This window comes from Mesocricetus auratus, unplaced genomic scaffold (assembly GCF_017639785.1).
Source record: "Mesocricetus auratus isolate SY011 unplaced genomic scaffold, BCM_Maur_2.0 Super-Scaffold_100003, whole genome shotgun sequence".
Classification (NCBI taxonomy): Eukaryota; Metazoa; Chordata; class Mammalia; order Rodentia; family Cricetidae; genus Mesocricetus; species Mesocricetus auratus.
Window position 1 is genome coordinate 8721736 of NW_024429188.1, and position 19963 is coordinate 8741698.

Below are 19963 nucleotides of genomic sequence, written 5' to 3' on the forward strand. Positions count from 1 at the left end.
TGTTTTGAAAAAAAAAATCAATCAAACAAAAAATATTAGCAAAGTTGTGAGAGGAACAGGACTTCCTAGGCTGCTGATGATTAAAGCATAAATAGCAAGGATACACTTCATAGGTCCACAAAGTAATAACCTCCTAAATATCTATCTACCATGTTTTAAGATAATCCACATGGAAATGTATGATTCTCTTAGTAAATATGCTTACTAAAGTATTATTTGTAACTGTGAATGGCTAGAAGCAGCTTTAAATGTCTACAGTATAAGACAGATTTCTCACATCTTAGAACACCAGACATAGTACATATAAAAGGTTTTTGTATTAAAGGTCAGTTTATATACACTATGTGGAGAATGACTGCTCATGTAAAATATATATTTGCAATGAAACTAGACTTCAAAGCAAACACATTTCCATGTTCTGTAGTGGAATCATCGGGTGAAGAGATTAAGGGTAGTTTTAAATTTTAAAATATTACCATTAATTTGAGAGCTATCTCTTCCACCCATCTAAGACTTTATTTTTTATTGGAAATTTTCTTTATTAAAGCAATATATTTATTTTATATAAACAAAAATTTCTGTATCCATATTTAAATTTCTATTAACAAGTAGGAGAGCTCAGTCCACATCTTAGCAATCATGAACAGGTCTGCAATAATAACAAGAGGTCAAGTAGATTTTAGCCATTCTGATTTTATTCCATTGACTACAGACCCATAAATTGGGTAGCTGGATCGCATGGTAAATCTAGTTTGAATGAATATCTTTAACTTTAGGAGTAATTTATATAATACAATTCTGCAATAATGATAGGAACAGTACATGGGAAAAGAGTTGTAAATACAATAACATATTTTTCTTTGATTTTCTGAATTCCCAAGCTTTTGAACTCTTGGTGAAGTTCTTTTCTTAAATCATGAAAATAAGTAATTTTAGACTTTATTTTTTAAAGGGGAGGTGTGTGTAAATAATTAAATAAATGCTGAATCTCTTTGGACATCCAGAGATGCCTTCCAATGATCTGGCATCTAAGTTGCTCTAGCAAAAAACAACTAAAACCTCTAGTGTCCAAGGAAAGGGAAAGATGGGTAGCTCAAAGAAGACATAAAATGTCAGCTTCTTTCTATGACTCCCCAAATATGATCATCACATAAACACATACGAACACACACACACACACACACACACACACACACACACACACACACACACACACACGAAAAATCTAAAGTAGTAAAGAGCCATACAAAAGTATTCTAAAAGGCCATATAAATTATTACCTTCTCCAACCTCCAGCATCTAAAAGTTAGACTTTGGGGGAGTGGCCAGTCTGTGAAAAGCATGCAGCAGTTAACAGGCATTTACTAGGTCATTTGTCACTGCAGCTGAGTAGCAGAAGTCTTCTACAACCCATTTGCTTAACACATACTTGTGATTATTTCCAGAACTTTGAAAAAATGCCTTTGTGAATGCTTGAATGAATGATAATGCTCCCGCAAAGTTCCTCCTTAAGACAGAGGTAGGTATGCGTGTGCGTATGTATGCATAAGAATGTTTTTTACTGTATAATAAAGTATATAGACATGCCCCCTTTTCTACTACAAATGCAGTATTTTCCTATTGTATCATAAAACACACACACACACTTTGCTTAGAAAATATGTCAACCATTCATCAAATTTATACCAGTATTTTTTTGCTTAAAATTATTTTCCATTCATTTTATAAATGAAGTTGGTAGGAAGCAAGCTGTTTAGTTGTAATGCTATCAGATTTCAAAAAGCCTTTCCTTAATTTGCCTTTTCTTTTTATTTTTTATTTATTTTTTTGCTTCTGCACTGGCACAATCAATGCCTAAATGTATGATTCAAGATGACACCTACTCCCATGAGTCAGTGGATACAGACTCAGATAGTGTGCGTATGTGTGTTCAGAGATAGCTTTGCAGCAATTTCCCTGTGAAAATGGCATTCCTTCCACACATACGAAAGCTTCCTTGCCTGTAGCAAAGGCAATTCATCATTTAGCAACATGGCCAAAAACAATAACCTGCATTTTTAATCACAATGTAAGAGGCAGAATAAAAAAATGCAAGCATAATGTATAACAACACATTTAAAGAAAGAACACTATCATCATAATCAAAATAAATAAGAAATTACAAGAGCTAAAAATGTTAAAAGCCACAGAGATTCCATTTTTCTCCTTGTAGGTATTTTTTTTCACTGCAGTTAGCAAGCTATATGAATATACCCATGGACTGTTCAAATGACCAAGCATGCACATCTGATTTTACCCACCCACCCCCATTTAGATGTGGCTAACTCACCATTTTCTTTCAGTGTCTACATTCAGTGTCTTGGGAGTGAGAGTGCCTGCATCTTATAGCTACTGAAGAAGAAACGGCAATGCAGACAGGTCTTCACAGATTCCAGCATCCTAGTGCTAGCATACTCGGGTCACCCATGTGCAGAACTCACACAGAGCAATTTTTCTACACAGCAAGGGCTATCAGACCCACCAGTAAAGACAACAGCTTTCAGTTCCAATGTGCTTTCAGCCAGCTGTAAAAACCAAGGCTGCAAAAACTGCATGTATCCTTAGACATGCATGCAGTATGGAGAAACATGTCCCCTCCCACATGTGTGCATGCTTGCAGAGCTCCAGCCAGAATCTGCACCCTGATTTGCATGATTTTTCATCTTTAGAAAGAACAATAAACAATGAGAATGTTTGCAGATCTTGCCAGATCAGACCCACGCCATTGTGAGCTGACAAACAACCTGCCCTTTATGACAGTAGAACAAAAGAAGCATTGGAAACTATACCCCTCTAAATAGCACAAGTGATTTTTATTTTTATTTTATCCTTTGGGGATAAGACGCCCTGAGAAGGAGCTCTGGAGTCTCTTACCTGCATCCCTGCTCGCTGCTGTAGACTGTGGCTCACTCAGTCTGCAAAGGCAGCTAAGTGCTTCAGGGACCCAGAGCCTGCCTCTGCCACCGCAGAATCCTGCTGCCTACAACATCGAGGAGTCACGAAGGCATGCTGGCAACAGCTGGAATATCAGAGCCTCCTGCCTTATGATGTACAAGTTTATGCAGGCTCTGTCAACTCCAGAACCCAGTATATCTGACCTCGGGGAATGTTCCTAACACTTCCCATGATGAAACTGTAAGAGGCTTCTTATTTTAAAATCCCTATCAGGCATGGAGGGAGGTCCTTCTTTTTGTATTTTTCAAAAATGGAAAATATAGAAGAATCTACTGCCAGAATATCCTTCATGAATTCCACTTAAGAACTCTCAGCAATGCTATCACAGGCAATACACAGTCTAACACTACAAGCACAATGGAGTTAAAGATGACATTCAATAGCCTATTTTATGTCTGTGGGTATTCTTACACTGATTACACACTCATTAGGAATGTAATCCATCAACTAACAAACCAAGTGTTTCAGAACTTTTCCTGTGTGCAAGGGCGCTGGGGCAAGAAGACAAAGCAACCAGGCTGACCCCCACTCACCCAATTCATCACATCACAATGACTTGCATTTAAAGACCCCGTGCCCCACCTCCACCCTGAGCACAGCCCCCACCCCCAACCTCAGTGCCATGGTCCTGAACAGAAATTGCTTCCCTCACAGCTCCTTCCCACCTAGACAACCCCCAACCTCTGAGTTCTGGGCTTTGCCACCAGAGTTTTCTCTTTCCAGCTTCTTTCTATAAAGCTCTTCTTGATGGACAGTAATTATTTCAGATTCCTGTTCATTTCACCAAGTAACATGTTATAATAGTCAGCCTCCAATGTAGTACACTGCTAATATGTTATCATTATATCCATTAAGCATTTACTTTTTTATTAGCATATGCTTGCTTTTATAGCATTATGGGTTTAATCCTTATATTTTCATACATTTAGATCACATAGTTTGCTCATATTCACACTCTATTCCCTCCCTTTGGTCCCTTCTTGTCCTTCCTCTTCCCAAATACTAACTTTTCTACTACCTGCATGTTATATGCCTATACATGTGGATATGTGTTTAATCTAGATTCCACACGAGAGAAAACATATTTGTTCTGATTTAGCTTATTGTACTTAACACAATGATCTCCAGTTTCATCTACTTTCCTACAAATGATGATTTCAGTTTTCTTTGTGGCCAAATAAAACACACTCACATCCCACCCTACATTTTCCCTTACTATTCTGTTGATGGGACACCTAGGCCAATTTAATAATTTGGCTATTGGGAAAAGTGCTTCAGTGGACACTGAAATGTAGGTGTCTCTGGGGTATACTAACTTGGACTCCACTAAATGCTTAAATCTAAGAGACAGGGTAATGAGGGATTATTAACCCTGGGTAGCCTGATACAAACACAGTGAGGAACTGAACATGTATTTTTGATTGCAAAGTTAATATTCTTTCCAGTGATTTTTTCATGTCTATTCATCAAATATACAGCGATGTCACCTCCCTGCCACCCCCATCCCTACCTTCCTTTCCAAGGGGTTTGTACATGCTAAGCAAGCGTTATACCAACTGAAATATGTACCTTACTACAAACAATTTTCAAATGAAAAAAAATTAATTATAGAAAATGTAAATAAATGAAGGAGTTTTCATACAACAAACCCAGTTTACTATTAAACCTGAGATTTGTATGGCATAGTGTGCTGTCATTTGAATCTCAAAGTATCTCTCATAGTCCTATGTTTTAAAGGCTTGGTTCCCTAAAGGCCACTATTGTGAAATCAAAGAACCTTTAGGTGGTAGGGTCAAGAGGGAGGAAGTTAAGTCACTAAGAATATGTACTTGAAGGAGACTGGACTTTATCAGTTCCCTCTTCCCCCCTCCTTCTCTGCCACCATGAGATAAATGGTTTCTTCTACCATGTGCTCCTACCATCACGTGCTACTTCATCATAGGCCTAAAAGCAATGTAAGCAACTTCAGACTAAAGCAATAAGTCAAAACAACCTTTTTCCTTTGTAAGTTGAACATCTCAGATATTTTGTTGTAGTGATGGAAAACAGTCTAATATAATTTATTCCAGCTAATGAATCAATATTGGTATATTTTTAGACTGATGTACTACCTGTTGCACTAACAAGGCACTCCAATATCAGTACATCAACATTAACTAAAGGTCATATATCATTCTAATATTTTTATGTTTTTATACTTTATGTATTATTTTATATTTTACTAATAATTATCTATTATTTATTGTTCCTTTCCTGGCCTAGGATCCCAGCCAGGTGTCACATTGTATCTAGTACTTACATTTTTTAAGCCTCTTGCATTGAGACTGACACAAAATGGAAAGCTTGCCCTTCCCCTCAAATGTGTATGTAAAAAGCACGACTACGTTAGACATGGAGATATGTTCCTATAATCTCAGAATTGGGGATGAAAATGTTGTGTAACAGTTTACTAGGTAAAAACCTATCATCTTGGTAGGAAACTCCGTAAGACACAGAATGGAAAAGAGGAGGTGAAACATAGGATGTTCTAAGGGGAAGTGAAACCCTCTATCCTGTAGGGAAGCTTGTAAAACAGGATGCAAAAAAAAAAAAAAAAAAGAAAAAAAGGAAAAAAAAACCTCATTAGTTTTAGAAAGTCCCTGGAACTGACCACACTCCTGGGGCTCTTCCCTTCCTAAGGGTATACAAGCAGTAAATTCTGCTGACAAGATTCAGACAAGAAGCAGAGAGCAGTTGAGTTGCCGAGAAAACTTCGACAAACTGAGTTGCTTAGAAGCTCATTCTAACAAAACTACCTTGAAAGGACACTTTTCAACATGTTGCCTGTAAGTTGTAGGGTGCTCCAGGTTTCCAGCTTTTATGAGTTGTCCCCCATGCTGGGGTGGGCTTTGGTGATACAGCTGTCTTTGAGTCTTTGCTGCTCCTGGAAATAACCTCTCACCCATATTCCTGAAAAACTCACTGGTTCACCAAGATGCACTTTGGCACTATCTGTACTTTGGTTTGTCATCAGATCCCATCTGGGATGAGTAGACATTTGATCACAACTCTCAAGGAACAGTGTCACATAGCAGAGGGTGAGGCAGGAAGATAATGAGTTCATAGATAAGCTGAGCTATAGTGAAGCCCTTTCTCAAAAACCAACCAATCGACCGACTTTAACCTCTTAAGAATTAGGAGGTAGAGTATATGGGGGTAAATAGAATGAATATTTCACTAATGGGATTAGTGTTGTTATGTTGGGACACAGAGAAAACGCTTTCATCTTTGGGCCAGAAAATGAGGCCTCAGCAGACACCAAATCTGCTAGTGCCTTAACCTTGGACTTTAGCCTCCAGAATGGTTAGAAATACCTGGTAGTGCCAGGCATGGTGGCGAACATCTTTAATCCTAGCACTCAGGATACAGAGGCAGGAGGATCTCTGTGAGTGAGGTCAGCCTGGCCTATATAGTGAAACCATGTAACAAATAACAATACAAACACCTGCTAGTAGAGCCTTTTGGAGCCAGTATGTGACTGAAGTTAAGTCACTGGGGTGTGTACCCTTGAAGGGGATATCTTGTCCTTAGTCCGCTTCTTCCCTTTTGGCTTCTCGGATGCTATGAGGTGAGCAATTTGAACACCTAGTCTAAGATATTTTTTTCCAGCAGCCTGACTAGAGTAGGATGGATAGATAATTAGACTCCCCTTTGTTTTGGTATTCTTGACACTTCTGAGGAAAAATTTTCAGGCATCTGTAACATGTTCCTCATCTGATTTTTCCCCCTTTTTATAGTTAGATTGGGTCTATGAATTTAAGAACTACAGAGGTGTAGTACCATTTGTCTTCATCATACAAAGGGTACATACTGCATGTCTTATCTCTGTGGCATCAGTCCAATCATGGTGGTGCAGCTGGTGAATGTAAGCTTTCTCCATACTCTTCAGTCTGCATTCTTCTGTAGGATGTTACCATCACTGAAAGCCCAAAGTTATGTTCCACCTCCTTAAGGGTAATCATACTCAACTTTTTCACTGCTACAACAAAATATCTGAGAAAAACAACTTAAAGGATCAAGGATTTATTTTGGTTCATGGCTTCAAATATTTAATCCGAGATCTGGGTACCCAGTTCATTGCTTTGAACCTGAGTGAGGCAAGGTATCACCGTGGTCAATTACCCAAGGAGAGGTAAAAATATCACAGCATCTCTAGTAACCACGGTGATATCACTACATAGCATTGAGGAAGGAGGATGGGGGCTTAGAATGAAATAGCCAAGGGCACATTCAAGTGACCCATTTCCCCCATTCATACCCCAGCTCCAAAAGGCTCTACCACCTCTCAGTACTCTATTCAGTTGGTCAAAGCTCTCATGATCTAGTCACTTCCCAAAAGTCATCAGCTTGACACAAAGAGTTTAGCATAGGGACTTTGAGGAACACTTTAGATCAAAATCATAATAGCAGCATGTACCTGGACTTTGTCTACATGATAGACTTGTCTATTGTCCATGTGTTATTCATTCATTCATTTTTATAAACAGTATAGATTTATTCTACATTTTGGCTGATATCTACCACTACTTTATTTTGTTGATTTGAATGTTCCAGCTTTGTTTATTGTAGACTTCAGGGGCCTATATGTAAATAAATAATCCCCTAAATAAACCTCTCATTGTGGGTTCTGGGTTTATTTGTACGTGTGTTTGATCTTGTCCTTTATTTCCAATCTCTTCCAGGTTGGCCCCTCCTTTGATATTCACTAACTAGTCTTCAAGGTGGCCCTGGTTCTTTCTATGGGACCAAGATTTGTATGTGCAGCCATGCTTTAGAAATGCATAGTCATATTCCCCCTCCCATTTGTAGATGTTTGAATTGTTAGTATTAGATAAATATCACAGTATCAATTCACATAGCTGTAAATATTATGTAGGAAGACAGATTTGATGGACCAGATAAATGAACAGATGTTCTTAAACTAGCATCATTGTACATCTACCTTTTATTGCTAATTTTAATTAAATAATCTAGAAGGAATTTAAAAAGAATTCTAGACTCGAGTAATTTTTGTATACCATAAACAATATTATTTCTTGGGTTAAGAAGAAAAACTGAGGAAAAATTTGTGGCCATTTTATTGTATTCCCTACCTCCCATTTTAGCTGATAACTCTTTGTGTGTGTGTACATACAGGCATACATACCAAAGCATGGTTGTCAAAGGAAAACTTGTAGGAGTTGGTTCTTTCCTTTAACTGCATAGGTACTGGGAGCCAAACTGAGTCACCAAGCTTAGCGGCAAGTATCTTTACACACTGAGCTATTTCCCAGGTCTAACTGCTAACATTTTAAACCACATTTTTAAAAAAACTACAATATTTTTATTATTTTTGAGAACTTTATATATGCCTACAATATATGTTGGTCATATTCACCTCCTGTTTCCCTACTCTTAACTTCTCACAGATCTATTTCCACTTCATTCCACACTCTCAGCTTTATGTCAATGGACAGTCTCACATCCATGAATGTTGACCTGGCTGGTTTTGTGTCAATTTGACATAGCTAGAGTCAACAGAGAGAGGAAGGGGCCTTAGTTGAGGAACTGCCTCCATGAGATCCAGCTGTAAGGCATTTTCTTAGTTAGTGATTGATGGGGTAGGGCCCAGCCCATTGTGGTGGTGCCATTGCTGGGCTGGTGGTCCTGAGTTCTATAAGAAAGCAGGCTGAGCAAGGCATGGGGAGCAAACCAGTAAGCAGAACCCCTCCATGGCCTCTCCATCAGCTTCTGCTCTGTTTGAGTTCCTGTGCTGATTTTCTTCAGTTATGAACAGCAGTATGGAAGTGTAAGCTTAATAAATTCTTTCATCCACAACTTGCTTTTTGGTCATGGTGTTTCAATGCAGTAATAGAAACTCTTAAGACAGAAGTATAGGTAGCACAAATCAGAACTGGTAGGCTATTAAAAAAGAAGACACAAATGAATTCTTAAAGGAAACTCATTGTGAATTATTTCTAAAGAGAAAGCACTTATGATATAGAAGTTTATAATTTGGGTTTCCATATAACCACACCTCTTCCAGTAAGGCATAATTATTAGGATTGATAAGATGCTTAAACTCTTTCACAGACTATGCAGTATTAACAGTGTTAAGATCTTTAAAAGTCCTCTTGATTGACTGTAAATAAATCTACATTTATTTTTTGAGAGAAGATCTCACTCTACATCCCAGGTTGGTTTTGAACTCATTATCTTCCTGCCTCTCAAGTGCTGGGCTTTTAGCTATATTCTACACACTAAGATCCAAATTTTTGCTTAATAAACATAAAACACAAATTCCAGAAATAAAAGAGAAATAGGCAGGGGATATAACTCATGGGTAGAACATTTGTCCAACATGGGCAACAGCTTGGTTAGACCTTTGGCACCACCAAAAACAAAGAAAAAGAAACACCCTGTGGTGGTATGAATAAAAATGGTCCCCATAAACCCACAGGGAGAGGCACTATTAGGAGGTGTGACCTTGTTGCAGGAGGTGTGCCACTGGGGGCAGGTTTTGAGGTCTTAGATGCTCAAGCCACATCCAGTGTGGCGTTCTCTTCCTGCTACCTGTGGATCCAGATAGAGAACTCTCGGCTCCTTCTCTAGTACCATATCTGCCTATGTGTTGCCATGTTTCCCACCATGCTGATAATATGACAATTCTCTGAATTATAAGCCAGTCTCAATTAAATAGTTTCCTGTATAAGAGTTGCTGTGGTCAAGGTGTCTCTTCACTGCAATAAAACCCAAGTAAGACAGAACCAGGAACTGGTGTATTGCTGTGATAGCCCTGACTGTGCTTTTGTCTGGAGGAATGTGGCCTTTGAGACTGTGGATTATGAAAGCAGTTGAATGTAGGGCTTAAAGGGCCATCATAGTAAGAACACAGAAGACAGTGGTGCTGAGGGTGATTTGAACTGTGGGGTCCTGGCACAAGACGTTTCACGAGAAAAAGATTAATATGTGGCCTAGAGATTTTGTGATATTTTGGTGCACAAATATGGCTGCCTTTTGCTCTTGTCCAAAGAGTCTTCCTGAGACTAAAGTGAAGGTTTGGATTAGTTGTGTTGGCAGAGGAAATATTAAAACAGCCTAGTATAGGCTCTGGTGTGGTTATTAGTGTTCACTCTTATGAAGATCTATAATGAAAAGGAGCAAGCTGAACAAAGAAGAATCTAAAATGTACAGTTTGGACAGAAAAGATGCACCAGGAAGTAGAAAGGAGCTAAATTCTGTGTTCAAGCAGATAAACAGATTAAAGAAAAACCTGATGTTAAATGGAATAAAGGGAGTGGTGACCTCAGTACAAGACCCCATCCAGTTAAATTTCCAACTTGTGAAAAGGAATTAAAGAAAAGCTTATGGTCAGGTGTGATGCCTTTAATCCTAGCACTCCAGGAGGCAGAGGCAGATGGATCTCTAAAGAAGCCAGCTCGGTCTACAGAGCTGAGTTCCAGGATAGCCAAGCTTGGGCAGAGAAGGAAACCAGTGAAAACACAAAGTTATCCGAGAAGTAATTTAATGAGGGGAAATATGTTCTGGCCCCAGCAAGCAGCAGAACTCGGCAGCTTCATCCACATGGTTCTGGCTTTAGAGTTAAGGATAGGAGAAAGGGATCATAGAATCTCCCTCCATAGCTCTTGAGGTCAGGCATGGGGCAGGAGGGTACAGGAGAAGTCATTGTGTGAACCTTGAAGGTGAAACCTAGATCGCCTTGGAGACCTAAATATTTTGGAGATGCCAAAGCTGTGGGATACCTGTCAAGGAAAGTTACAAGCAAGGAGCTATCATCAAGAAATAACAGCTGCTAACAACAAGAAAAAAAAATCCTTAAATCTGTATCAAGGTATTTCAGGCAAAGCCTGCTGGCAATACACACGGCTATAGCATATGCAATGAAAAGTGTACTTTGCTTTGTTTTTAGAACCAAGGCTGCAGTAAGTCATGAATGAGCTACGAACACCATCAGTGTGAGCACCGCCAGAAACACTCCAGATTCATTACTTGAGTTTTAATGTTTTTGGTTCTTGTATGTTAAGAAATCTTTTATTTTTGTCAAGCTTTTTGTGACTCAGTCACATTCAATTAGGTGACACAACCTGAGATTATGACTCATAGTTTAAGAAGCTGGGAACTTAAGGTAACTTCACAAACAAACAATAGCCAAGATGCCCCCCCCAGGTATGTACCTACAAAGCCTATTCAAGGGAAGTCAGGAGTTCCAATTCCTGTAGCTGTCTTATGAGATGGTTTAACTCAACAGGCCTTTGTTTTCCCAAAGATTGGCCACAGATCCAATGGTTTCATAGCTCCAATATACAGGTGCTAGCATAAAGAGAAAGTAGTAAAGGAAAAACTCAGTCAAGCTTCCTTGCCTATAATCATAAGAGGATGCCTGCTTCTAGAGCCTGCTTCTCAAGTGCTCTGAAATGCAAATGATGCATTAGAGCTCTGCAGTAGAGAAATGTAGAATGAAAAACATGGTGACTGATCCAGGATCATTGTTGGCAATCAGCTGTGTAGCTCTATTTGCCCTTTACCTTGCTCCCTGGTTTTATAAGGTATGCTCTATGAGAACCTGTGCTCACATTATTACCACAGTCAAGAATGCTCAATGTACTCCTATATGCTGTTTGTTCTACAGATTGGAATCACAGAGCCAACATTCATAATTGAGAGATGCGGTGTGCTTATAACTCTAACACAGTAATTCTATACCTTTGAGGAAGGAGTTTGACTTCATGCATTAAGAGTAGGAAAGTCAAGGACACAGGTACAAAACAGGGTGCCACCAGAGGGCCCTTTAGAAGAAATAGGAACCCAAGGCCTGGCATTTCACAATATGGTTCTAGAATCAAACAAAGTGTCTCACGTCAATACCAAACTGAAAGAAGCTATGAAATGGAAGGGGAGCCCATGATGGCGCTGCCAGTATTGCTGACTTACTTAATGCTGACTTAGATCTGTATAGCACTTCCAATGGGTTCCTGTACCCCTCTGTCCCATCTGTGTCAGAACACAATGAAGCAATACAGATGGGGGAGAAAGCAGAAGGCAGCTAAGTATGGTGACTCGTGTGTGTAATCCCAGTACTTGAGAGGCTGGGGCAGGATGACTGCCTCAAACTCCAAACCAGTCTGATTCATATTGCAAATGAAGATATTATGATAGTTATCAATGACTGTCAACTTGACAAGATCTAGATTCGCCTAGGAGAAAATTCTTTGGGCATGTCTATAAGGGTGTTTCTAGACTAGGTTAATTGAGGTGAGAAAACTGACCCCATGTATGGGCAGCACCATCCCATGGGCTGAATAAAAGGAGAAAGTGAGCTCAGTACCAGCATTCATTCCTCCTGGTTCCTGATTATGGATGCAAAGTGAACAGTTGCCTCACACTACTGCTGTCATGACTTCACCACTATGGAGGACAATACCCTCCAACTGCAAGCCAAAATGCACCCCTTTTTAAGTTGCTTTCTCAAGTATTTTGTCACAGCAATGAGAACAGAAACTAATAATAGACATAAAAACAAATTCTAGCCGAGTGTGGTGGCAGAGGCCATTAATCCCATCACTCAGAAGGCAGAGTCAGGAAGATCTAGGTGAGTTCCCGTCCAGTCTGGTCTATATAGTGAGTTCCAGGACAGCCAGGGCTACAAGGAGAGACTCCGTCTCCAAAAACAAAACAAAAACACCCTGACAGTGGTGGTACATGCCTTAGTAGGCAGAGATGTGCAGATCTCTTTGAGTTGGAGGACAGTCTGGTCTACAGGGCTAGTTCCAGGACAGCCAGAGCTGTTACACAGAGAAACTCTGTTCCAACCCCCCCAAACAACAAAACAACAAAACAAAAAACAACCAACCAATCAAATAGTCTTATGTCTCTGTCTTTTTCTGGCAGTTATTGTTTTCCATTTCTGGGATGATGGTCCTGTGTTTGCATATACAAAAAGAGTATTTCAGTTCTGGACTCTACCTGGCCTTGTGAAATAGAAAGCTCTGCCCATATCACTGTCCACCCCCAACTCCCAATCCCTCCACTTCCAAGTTCAAGTTTCCCCTTAGTCTGACACACCCAGCACCGGATGCATAATTACCTAGCACAGTCCTTTAGAAAAGCAGGCTGCAATTGCTGGACAGCTAATTGAAGGCCAGGGACAATAACATCTGCCCTAAAGCCATGAACATAGGGTAGAGCTCTCCAGTAATCAATCTCTGTTCCTTCCGAAATTAAATTGGCAGAAGCTGGTTTTCTAAAGAGGAAATTGGCCTTCACAATAATTTCTACACACCAAGTTCGCTCTCAGTGAAAACACCCAAGTGGTGTCTATTGGGTTTGCTTTGTTGCTTAATGTATTTATGTTAGTGCAAAAATTCTCTAAATAATTCTCCTCCACATGCATTCAGTTTTATAGCTCTACTGAGAGTAAGAACATATTTTTATTCTTTCCTTCCCCTCATTCCAATAAAATATAATCTTGAGGTCTGTGGCAACCCAGCTGTGGTGTTCAACCCAGTACCTCATCTCAGTCCCAATTCCTAGAGTGTCTCAAGACATAATATCTTTATTGAAGAAACTAAAATGCGAGGAACAACAATAAAAAATAATATATGTTAATTTTCTTACAGGGTTTAGGTATGATCATGGAAAACAAGTCAGTTTCATGATTTCTTCTGAGACCCGTATGTCTTCTTAACTCTGGATCAAGTGTAGATACTAAAGCCCATTTCACTTACTAGCATTTAACTAAAATCCTTGGCAAAATTTCAACACAGAGATGTACTACTACCATGGAATGATGATCAAGGACTCAAAGAAGGTTGAGCAGGAAACCATCCCCTCATCTACCAACCCAAACATCCGTTTATCATCTGTCCTTCCATTCATTCATCCATGCACTTACCCACTCAATCTGCCCTTCTATAAACCCTTCATCCATTCATCCATCCATCCATATACCCATCCATCCACTCAATTTTCCATCTATCTACTCATTTATCCATATAAATAACCATTTATCTAACTAAAAGGCTGGGCGTTAGACAGACTCCCCAGCAAGTCAACATATAGGGAGAAACGCCATAGTTAGGTAGGAACTATCTTGGTGAGATTCCAAGATAGCTTGCTTCTTCCTCACCCTCCTGACCTGACACAAAAGTTTGACAGCTGAAAACAAAGGCCTTGGAGGCTTTTTCTCTTGCTGAGAGACTTGCTCAACAAGTTCATGCAGGATCAGGACATATTATACAAGAGCTGTGGGCCAATCAGCCATCTTATCTTTCTTCAAACTGATCAATCCTAAATCAGGGGAAACTGATTCTTCAGAGACTTAAAAATCCTCAGTCCTTGAGAACATACTGGATTTTTAGTTTCCTGAATCCCCACTAGGCTTTAGAGAGGATTATTTTCTCTGTGTGTCTGCTGCATATATATGTTTCCTCATTCCCAATAAATGCATGTAAACTACTGATTCTGTCTGTGCTTGCTTGTTGTAGTGAAGATTTCTCCACTGCTACCTGTCATGCTCAAGATTTTTCTTGTCTTTTACTTCTTTAACATGTGGAGATAATGAACACGATTAAAAAGCTTTAGACTATATCATAACATCATACCCATCCATAATCAACTCATTCATTCTTCTGTCCATATGCTCAATCATCCATTCAAGTACCCATCCATCCATCCATTCATTCACCTACCCAAGGACTGGCATATTTACCTGCTTCTTCACCCATCTATCCATTCATCAGTCCACTCATCCACCAACCACTTATTTGGTACCCAATCTATGTATGAACTATGAATGATAAACAGTAGTGAAAAATTAAAATCCTGTTCTTCCAAAGAGTCCACCAGGAATGAGGAGGGGGAGTCCAGATAACAGGACAATGGTATGGAAATACATACATGATATTGAATCCAAGAGTCATCATTCCTGGTTCTCAATACCCAAGTGTGCAGAGGACATCACTGTTCACAGTATCTATCTATTTTGAGGGTTTTAGGAAAGACTAATTTTGGTGTCACAAAAAGGAACATATGAACAAAGCGAAAGTAACTAAGCATGGCAATTTCTTTTTGCAAAAAGGGCACATGGTGCCCCGGGATAAAGTTAGTGAATAGCAGTACACATTGCCTGGATTACCTCTGTCTTTTATCCCTAACACAATAGGGAGGTTGCCTGTTCCTCACTGGCGAAGGTTCCAACCTTACTGTCTACTACTGATTGGCTTATTTAGAAAGCAGTATGAAAAGAGAAAATAGAGAGAGAAGGTAGAATTAACAATGTTTAGAAATATAAGTATTTTAGGAATTCCAGGAAGCCAATTACATCTGATCAAACAAGATTAGCCAACAAAGGACTGACAAAAGGGACTCTGGTGTAGGAGAGGCCAGAAAAGGAAACAGCCATTAAACCTGTTGATAAGAAGAGAAATGACTAAAAGTCAAACTCTGAAAAGCAAAATTATTGAACGGAGGTGGAAATTATCCAACAAGGTGGCAGTTATTCAGTGATCTGAAGCCCCACCCCATCCCATTAACCACACAGACTCCTTTCTTATTTTTATCAGTGCTTTCCCATCACTTGTACATGAGAGAAAGCTGACATGGGAACAGAACCTAGTATAAAGGCATACGAAATAAGCAGGGGGATCTTTCCTAGTGTTAGGAATTGAATTGAGACCGCCTCTGAAATTAATGTGTTGAAGCCCTATCTTCAGTATCTCAGACTATAACTATGTAGGCAAACAAGACATTTAAAGTGGTGGTTAAGGAGAAATGAGGTCACTAGGATGACTCAAAACTAATCTGTCTGGTATCCTTGTCAGAACTGGAGATTAGGAAACAGAGACACATAATGCAAGCAAATGAAGACAGAGTGAGGAGATGGAATCTCCATACAAGTTAAGGAGAGAGGCACTGGGAGGAACCAGGCCTTCCTTTGATCTGGCTAGATCTTTTAGCCTCCAGGCCTGGGAAGGGATCAATGCTTACTATTTAAGCTATCCAGGAAATAGAAGATTAAAAAATGTCTCTATTGCATTTTTGTTTGTGTGAGCGCACACGTACACACGTACACACATACACACGTACACACACACACACCAGAGGACAACTTACACACACATATATACCCCAGAGGACAACTTACGGGAATTGTTTTTCTCCTTTCACTATATGTATTCCAAGGATGAAACTCAGGTCTGCAGACTTGGTGGCAGAGGCTTTTCCCAACTGAACCATCTCACCAGCCTCAGTGAGAACATTTTTTTGATGACAGCCGTTGAGAAATCAGAGACTGAGCTGTTAAGGAACTCCCAAATCAGTGATGGAATGCATTTGCAAGAAACATACCCTGCCAGTTGTAATAAGCTTGAGGATTCAACATGAGATCTTTGAGAGCAGTTGGAACCTCTAGGAAAGTCTCTTCGCAAGAGGAAAGACGGGAGGGAACAAGAGAGATGAGATGAGATGGAGGAGAAAGAGAGCCACTGTGTCTGCTACCTTGTGGTCTGGCTCCCCAGCTACCCTGTGTTTTCCCCTTAACTCAGCAGACTCTAATGATTTCTTTTTTTTTTTATTTTATTTTCCAGTTTAAATTTCGATAAGAAACGAGGTTGCTTCACAAGTCAGTTCCAGGTCCCTCTCCCATTCCCTCCCCTCCTCCCGTGCCCTCCCCGCAAACCCAACCCCCCCCCCCCCGTTATCCCCTCATTCCCCCAGGGACTCTAATGATTTCTGACGTTCCACATACCATCATTTTTGTTTATTTTGAGACAAGGTCTTCTCTATAGCCTAGAGCTGGTCTTGAATTTATGAGCTCCCTTCTTAGTTAGCCTCCTGAGTGCTGGGATTACAGGCATATGTCATATATTCAGTTACCGCGTAATGAAAAAGATAGACCATTATGTACTTTTCTTTCAGCTACAAATATTTGTTGCAGTTCTTTCCCTACTACATGGTAAGGTCCCACAGAATCTTGTACCTCACACATATACAAAAAAAAAAAAAACCATGTTACTAGTGGGATGTGCTATCTCACCCCTGTAATCCCAGAAAGTGTTGAGGTAGGAGGATCAGCACAAGTTTGATGCCAATAAGTACTGCATGGGGGAGTTTCTGTGTGGAAAGTGAGACTGTACCTCAAAACTAAGAAAATTTTAAAACTATAAAATAAAAAGTTACAATTTTTTCCATTTGATTTTGGTGAACAACCAGCAAACAAAAATAATTCTTATGTCGACATTTTTTGTGTTATCTCAACAGAATGCAATTATTTCCAAGTATTAAATAGTATATCAATAATTCATTTCTCATAGTGACATATTTTTGTCACTTTAAAGCTGTGTAAGGATACTAGGTATCTTTATACCTCTGCATTATAGACTATTATTTTTATTCTTTAATTTCTTAAGCATATTATTTATCACTAATCTTCTAGAAACTTATAAAAAACTCTAGAAAAAGCTGAAAATGACTTTTTAACATTCCTATTCCAAAATTTCAATGGCCTGAGCCCTCCCCCAATTCTGAAAATTGCTGGGTTTTAGTTCAAAAGCAGATTGCTTCTGGAACTCATTTCTTCAGAGTAGTTAAGCAGTCAGCTGAAAGACACAACCATGATAAAGAAAGCAGAGGGCCCCTCCTCCCTGCTATTCCTGCGAGCTCTGATAGAGCCGTTGGCACACATACTCTACATGTGCGCACACAGCACAAGCACATTATAGCTGTCCATGGTGACATTCTCTATACATAGCATCATGCTGCACCCCCCTACCCTGCACAGCTGGTGCTCAGCACGTGACTGACTCTGAACCCAGGAATAAAGCTCTAATTGTCCTCTTCAGACACTGCTAAATTCTGTAGGCGGATTATTCACCAGCCTTTCTCACCCCTGAGTACATCAGTTTAGCTACGCAGACTGTTTAGCAATTGCAGGAAATTCTTAGGTGGGCACACAAAGTATCAATCTGGTCACCTCAGAGTCACATAAACATGTGATACTTCTGAACAGGAATAACAACAGTTAGTGTAAAAAGACCGCATGAAACAAGACACCATTACATAAAGTTCTTGAAAGCACACATCTAAATTGGTTATTTCAGCAATGCAACCTTGAGCTTTGAAGTCAGTGTTCATTTGCATATTATGCAAACCACATATGATGTAGGAGACATTAGGAAAATCTTCACTCAAGAAAGACAGCTGCATGCTGACTTCCATCCTCCACCAGCTCTCGTAACATAGGGCTATACCCCATCTTCACTTTGCACTTCCACAGGAAGGGTAAGATCACACTGTGTATACATCTAATCAAATACATCTTTTACACAGCATAACAGTTATATGCCTCCCCCAAACAATCTGGAATTGATCACTGCAGGCAACACTGTAAGAGCACAGATTTTTGCCTCTGTCTCTCTCTCTCTCTCTGGGGAGTCAAGTGACTTCTATTTAAAGCTTCAAGTTAACTCATTAAATAAGCCCAATTTAGAAAGTTTCACCAAAATCCTTTCTGACAATTCTGAGACCATGGCCTACAAACACAGCTGTGTGCCAGATGGTAAAAAGGATCTCTTCAGTTAAATACTTTGCTCAAGGATATAAACCGGACTGGACATTTATTTTGTCCCCATAAAGCATTTTACTATAAGAAAAACACAACAGTCATTATAAGAACACTAAAGGCCATTACTGCCCTGCTTCTCTGAACAGGGCTTCAGAACCCATGGGCTCTCTCTCCTCCCAACTCTAGGATCTTAGTGATGGTGGAAATCACACTCAATTTGCAAAACCCAGCCTTGTCCTATTAACCTAGCATTTGCCTACTATAAATATGCTCACCCTCAACACAACTTTTCAGCAAACCCAAATCCATAATTCACCCACCTTAGAGCAGAGCATCCCTCCTCAGCCTGCAGTGTACATTGAAGCGCTTCTCTGTGTCCACCAGAGTCCTCTGCCTGCCTATTTGGCTCAACAGGCACTTCCTGTGAAGAGCAACACCATGAGACACGGAGTCATCAAGCTGCCTGCATGCCTGAGACGGCTGTTATTATGAAACCCCTCATTTGTGGGTTTGCTTTGTGTGCCTGTCCCACAATGCTTATGGCAAGGCCTGTTGTCTCAGACTTGAGACCTGGTCACTGGGCATGGCTGTTCATTTCCATAAGACACTTTATTGAGACCACTGACCTAGGTAGGACCCCTGCATCCACTTCAGTTCTAATCAGGAAACAGAACTCCTGTGTGAGGGCTGTTACCATGTGACACAATTGGCTAAAAGAAACACAATAAAAGACAGCTGGCCCCAAGTCATTACTGTGAAACCTCACACTCTAGGACGTGTGGGGGCTGGGATTCTTACTCCTGACTGAGAAGGCATGGAATTCTCAGAGGTTACACCGAATCATTCGTGGATAAGTCAGAGCGTAGCGACAGCAAAAGTGAGCTCTCTCCAGGTCTGTTTCAGTACCAAATGCCAAAAGCAAACAAACAACTATTCTTCCATGCACAACATTGTGGGTAACTTCTAAGAAAACTAGTAGGGTTTTTTTAAATGATAAAATGAGATTGTTATAATGCATTTCCCCCCACAGAGCAGATAGATACACAGAAAAAAGCACAGAAAGTGACAGGGAAAGAAGAGAAAGACAGGGAAAGTGATTGACAGTGGACATTAAAGCACTGATAAGAATCTATAGTTTTCTAGAAAGCTCAAAATTAACTCAAATATCAAAACTGTCACTTTAAAATAATGCAAGAGGAGTGATGAGCAAAGGGGTCAAGACCAGGCTGGTGAAACCCACAGAAACTGCTGACCTGAACAAGGGGGAGCTCATGGACCCCAGACTGATGACTGAGAGACCAGCATGGGTCTGATCCAGACCCCTTGAACGTGGGTGTCAGTGAGGAGGCCTGGGCAATCTATGGGGCCTCT

The 19963-nt window shown here is 40.0% G+C and overlaps 1 protein-coding gene across 1 annotated transcript in view; it reads right to left on the reverse strand.

Annotated features, from left to right (window-relative positions):
• The window catches only part of LOC101841673 (protein Shroom2), a 151405-nt gene that overhangs the window by 34695 nt on the left and 96747 nt on the right, over positions 1-19963 (reverse strand). The window contains exons 5-6 of the mRNA XM_040744027.1: positions 18913-19013; positions 5650-5664 (exon numbers count right to left, since the gene is read on the reverse strand). Of these exons, the coding sequence (XP_040599961.1) occupies positions 5650-5664; positions 18913-19013 (116 nt within the window). The remainder of the gene's footprint in view (positions 1-5649; positions 5665-18912; positions 19014-19963) is intronic.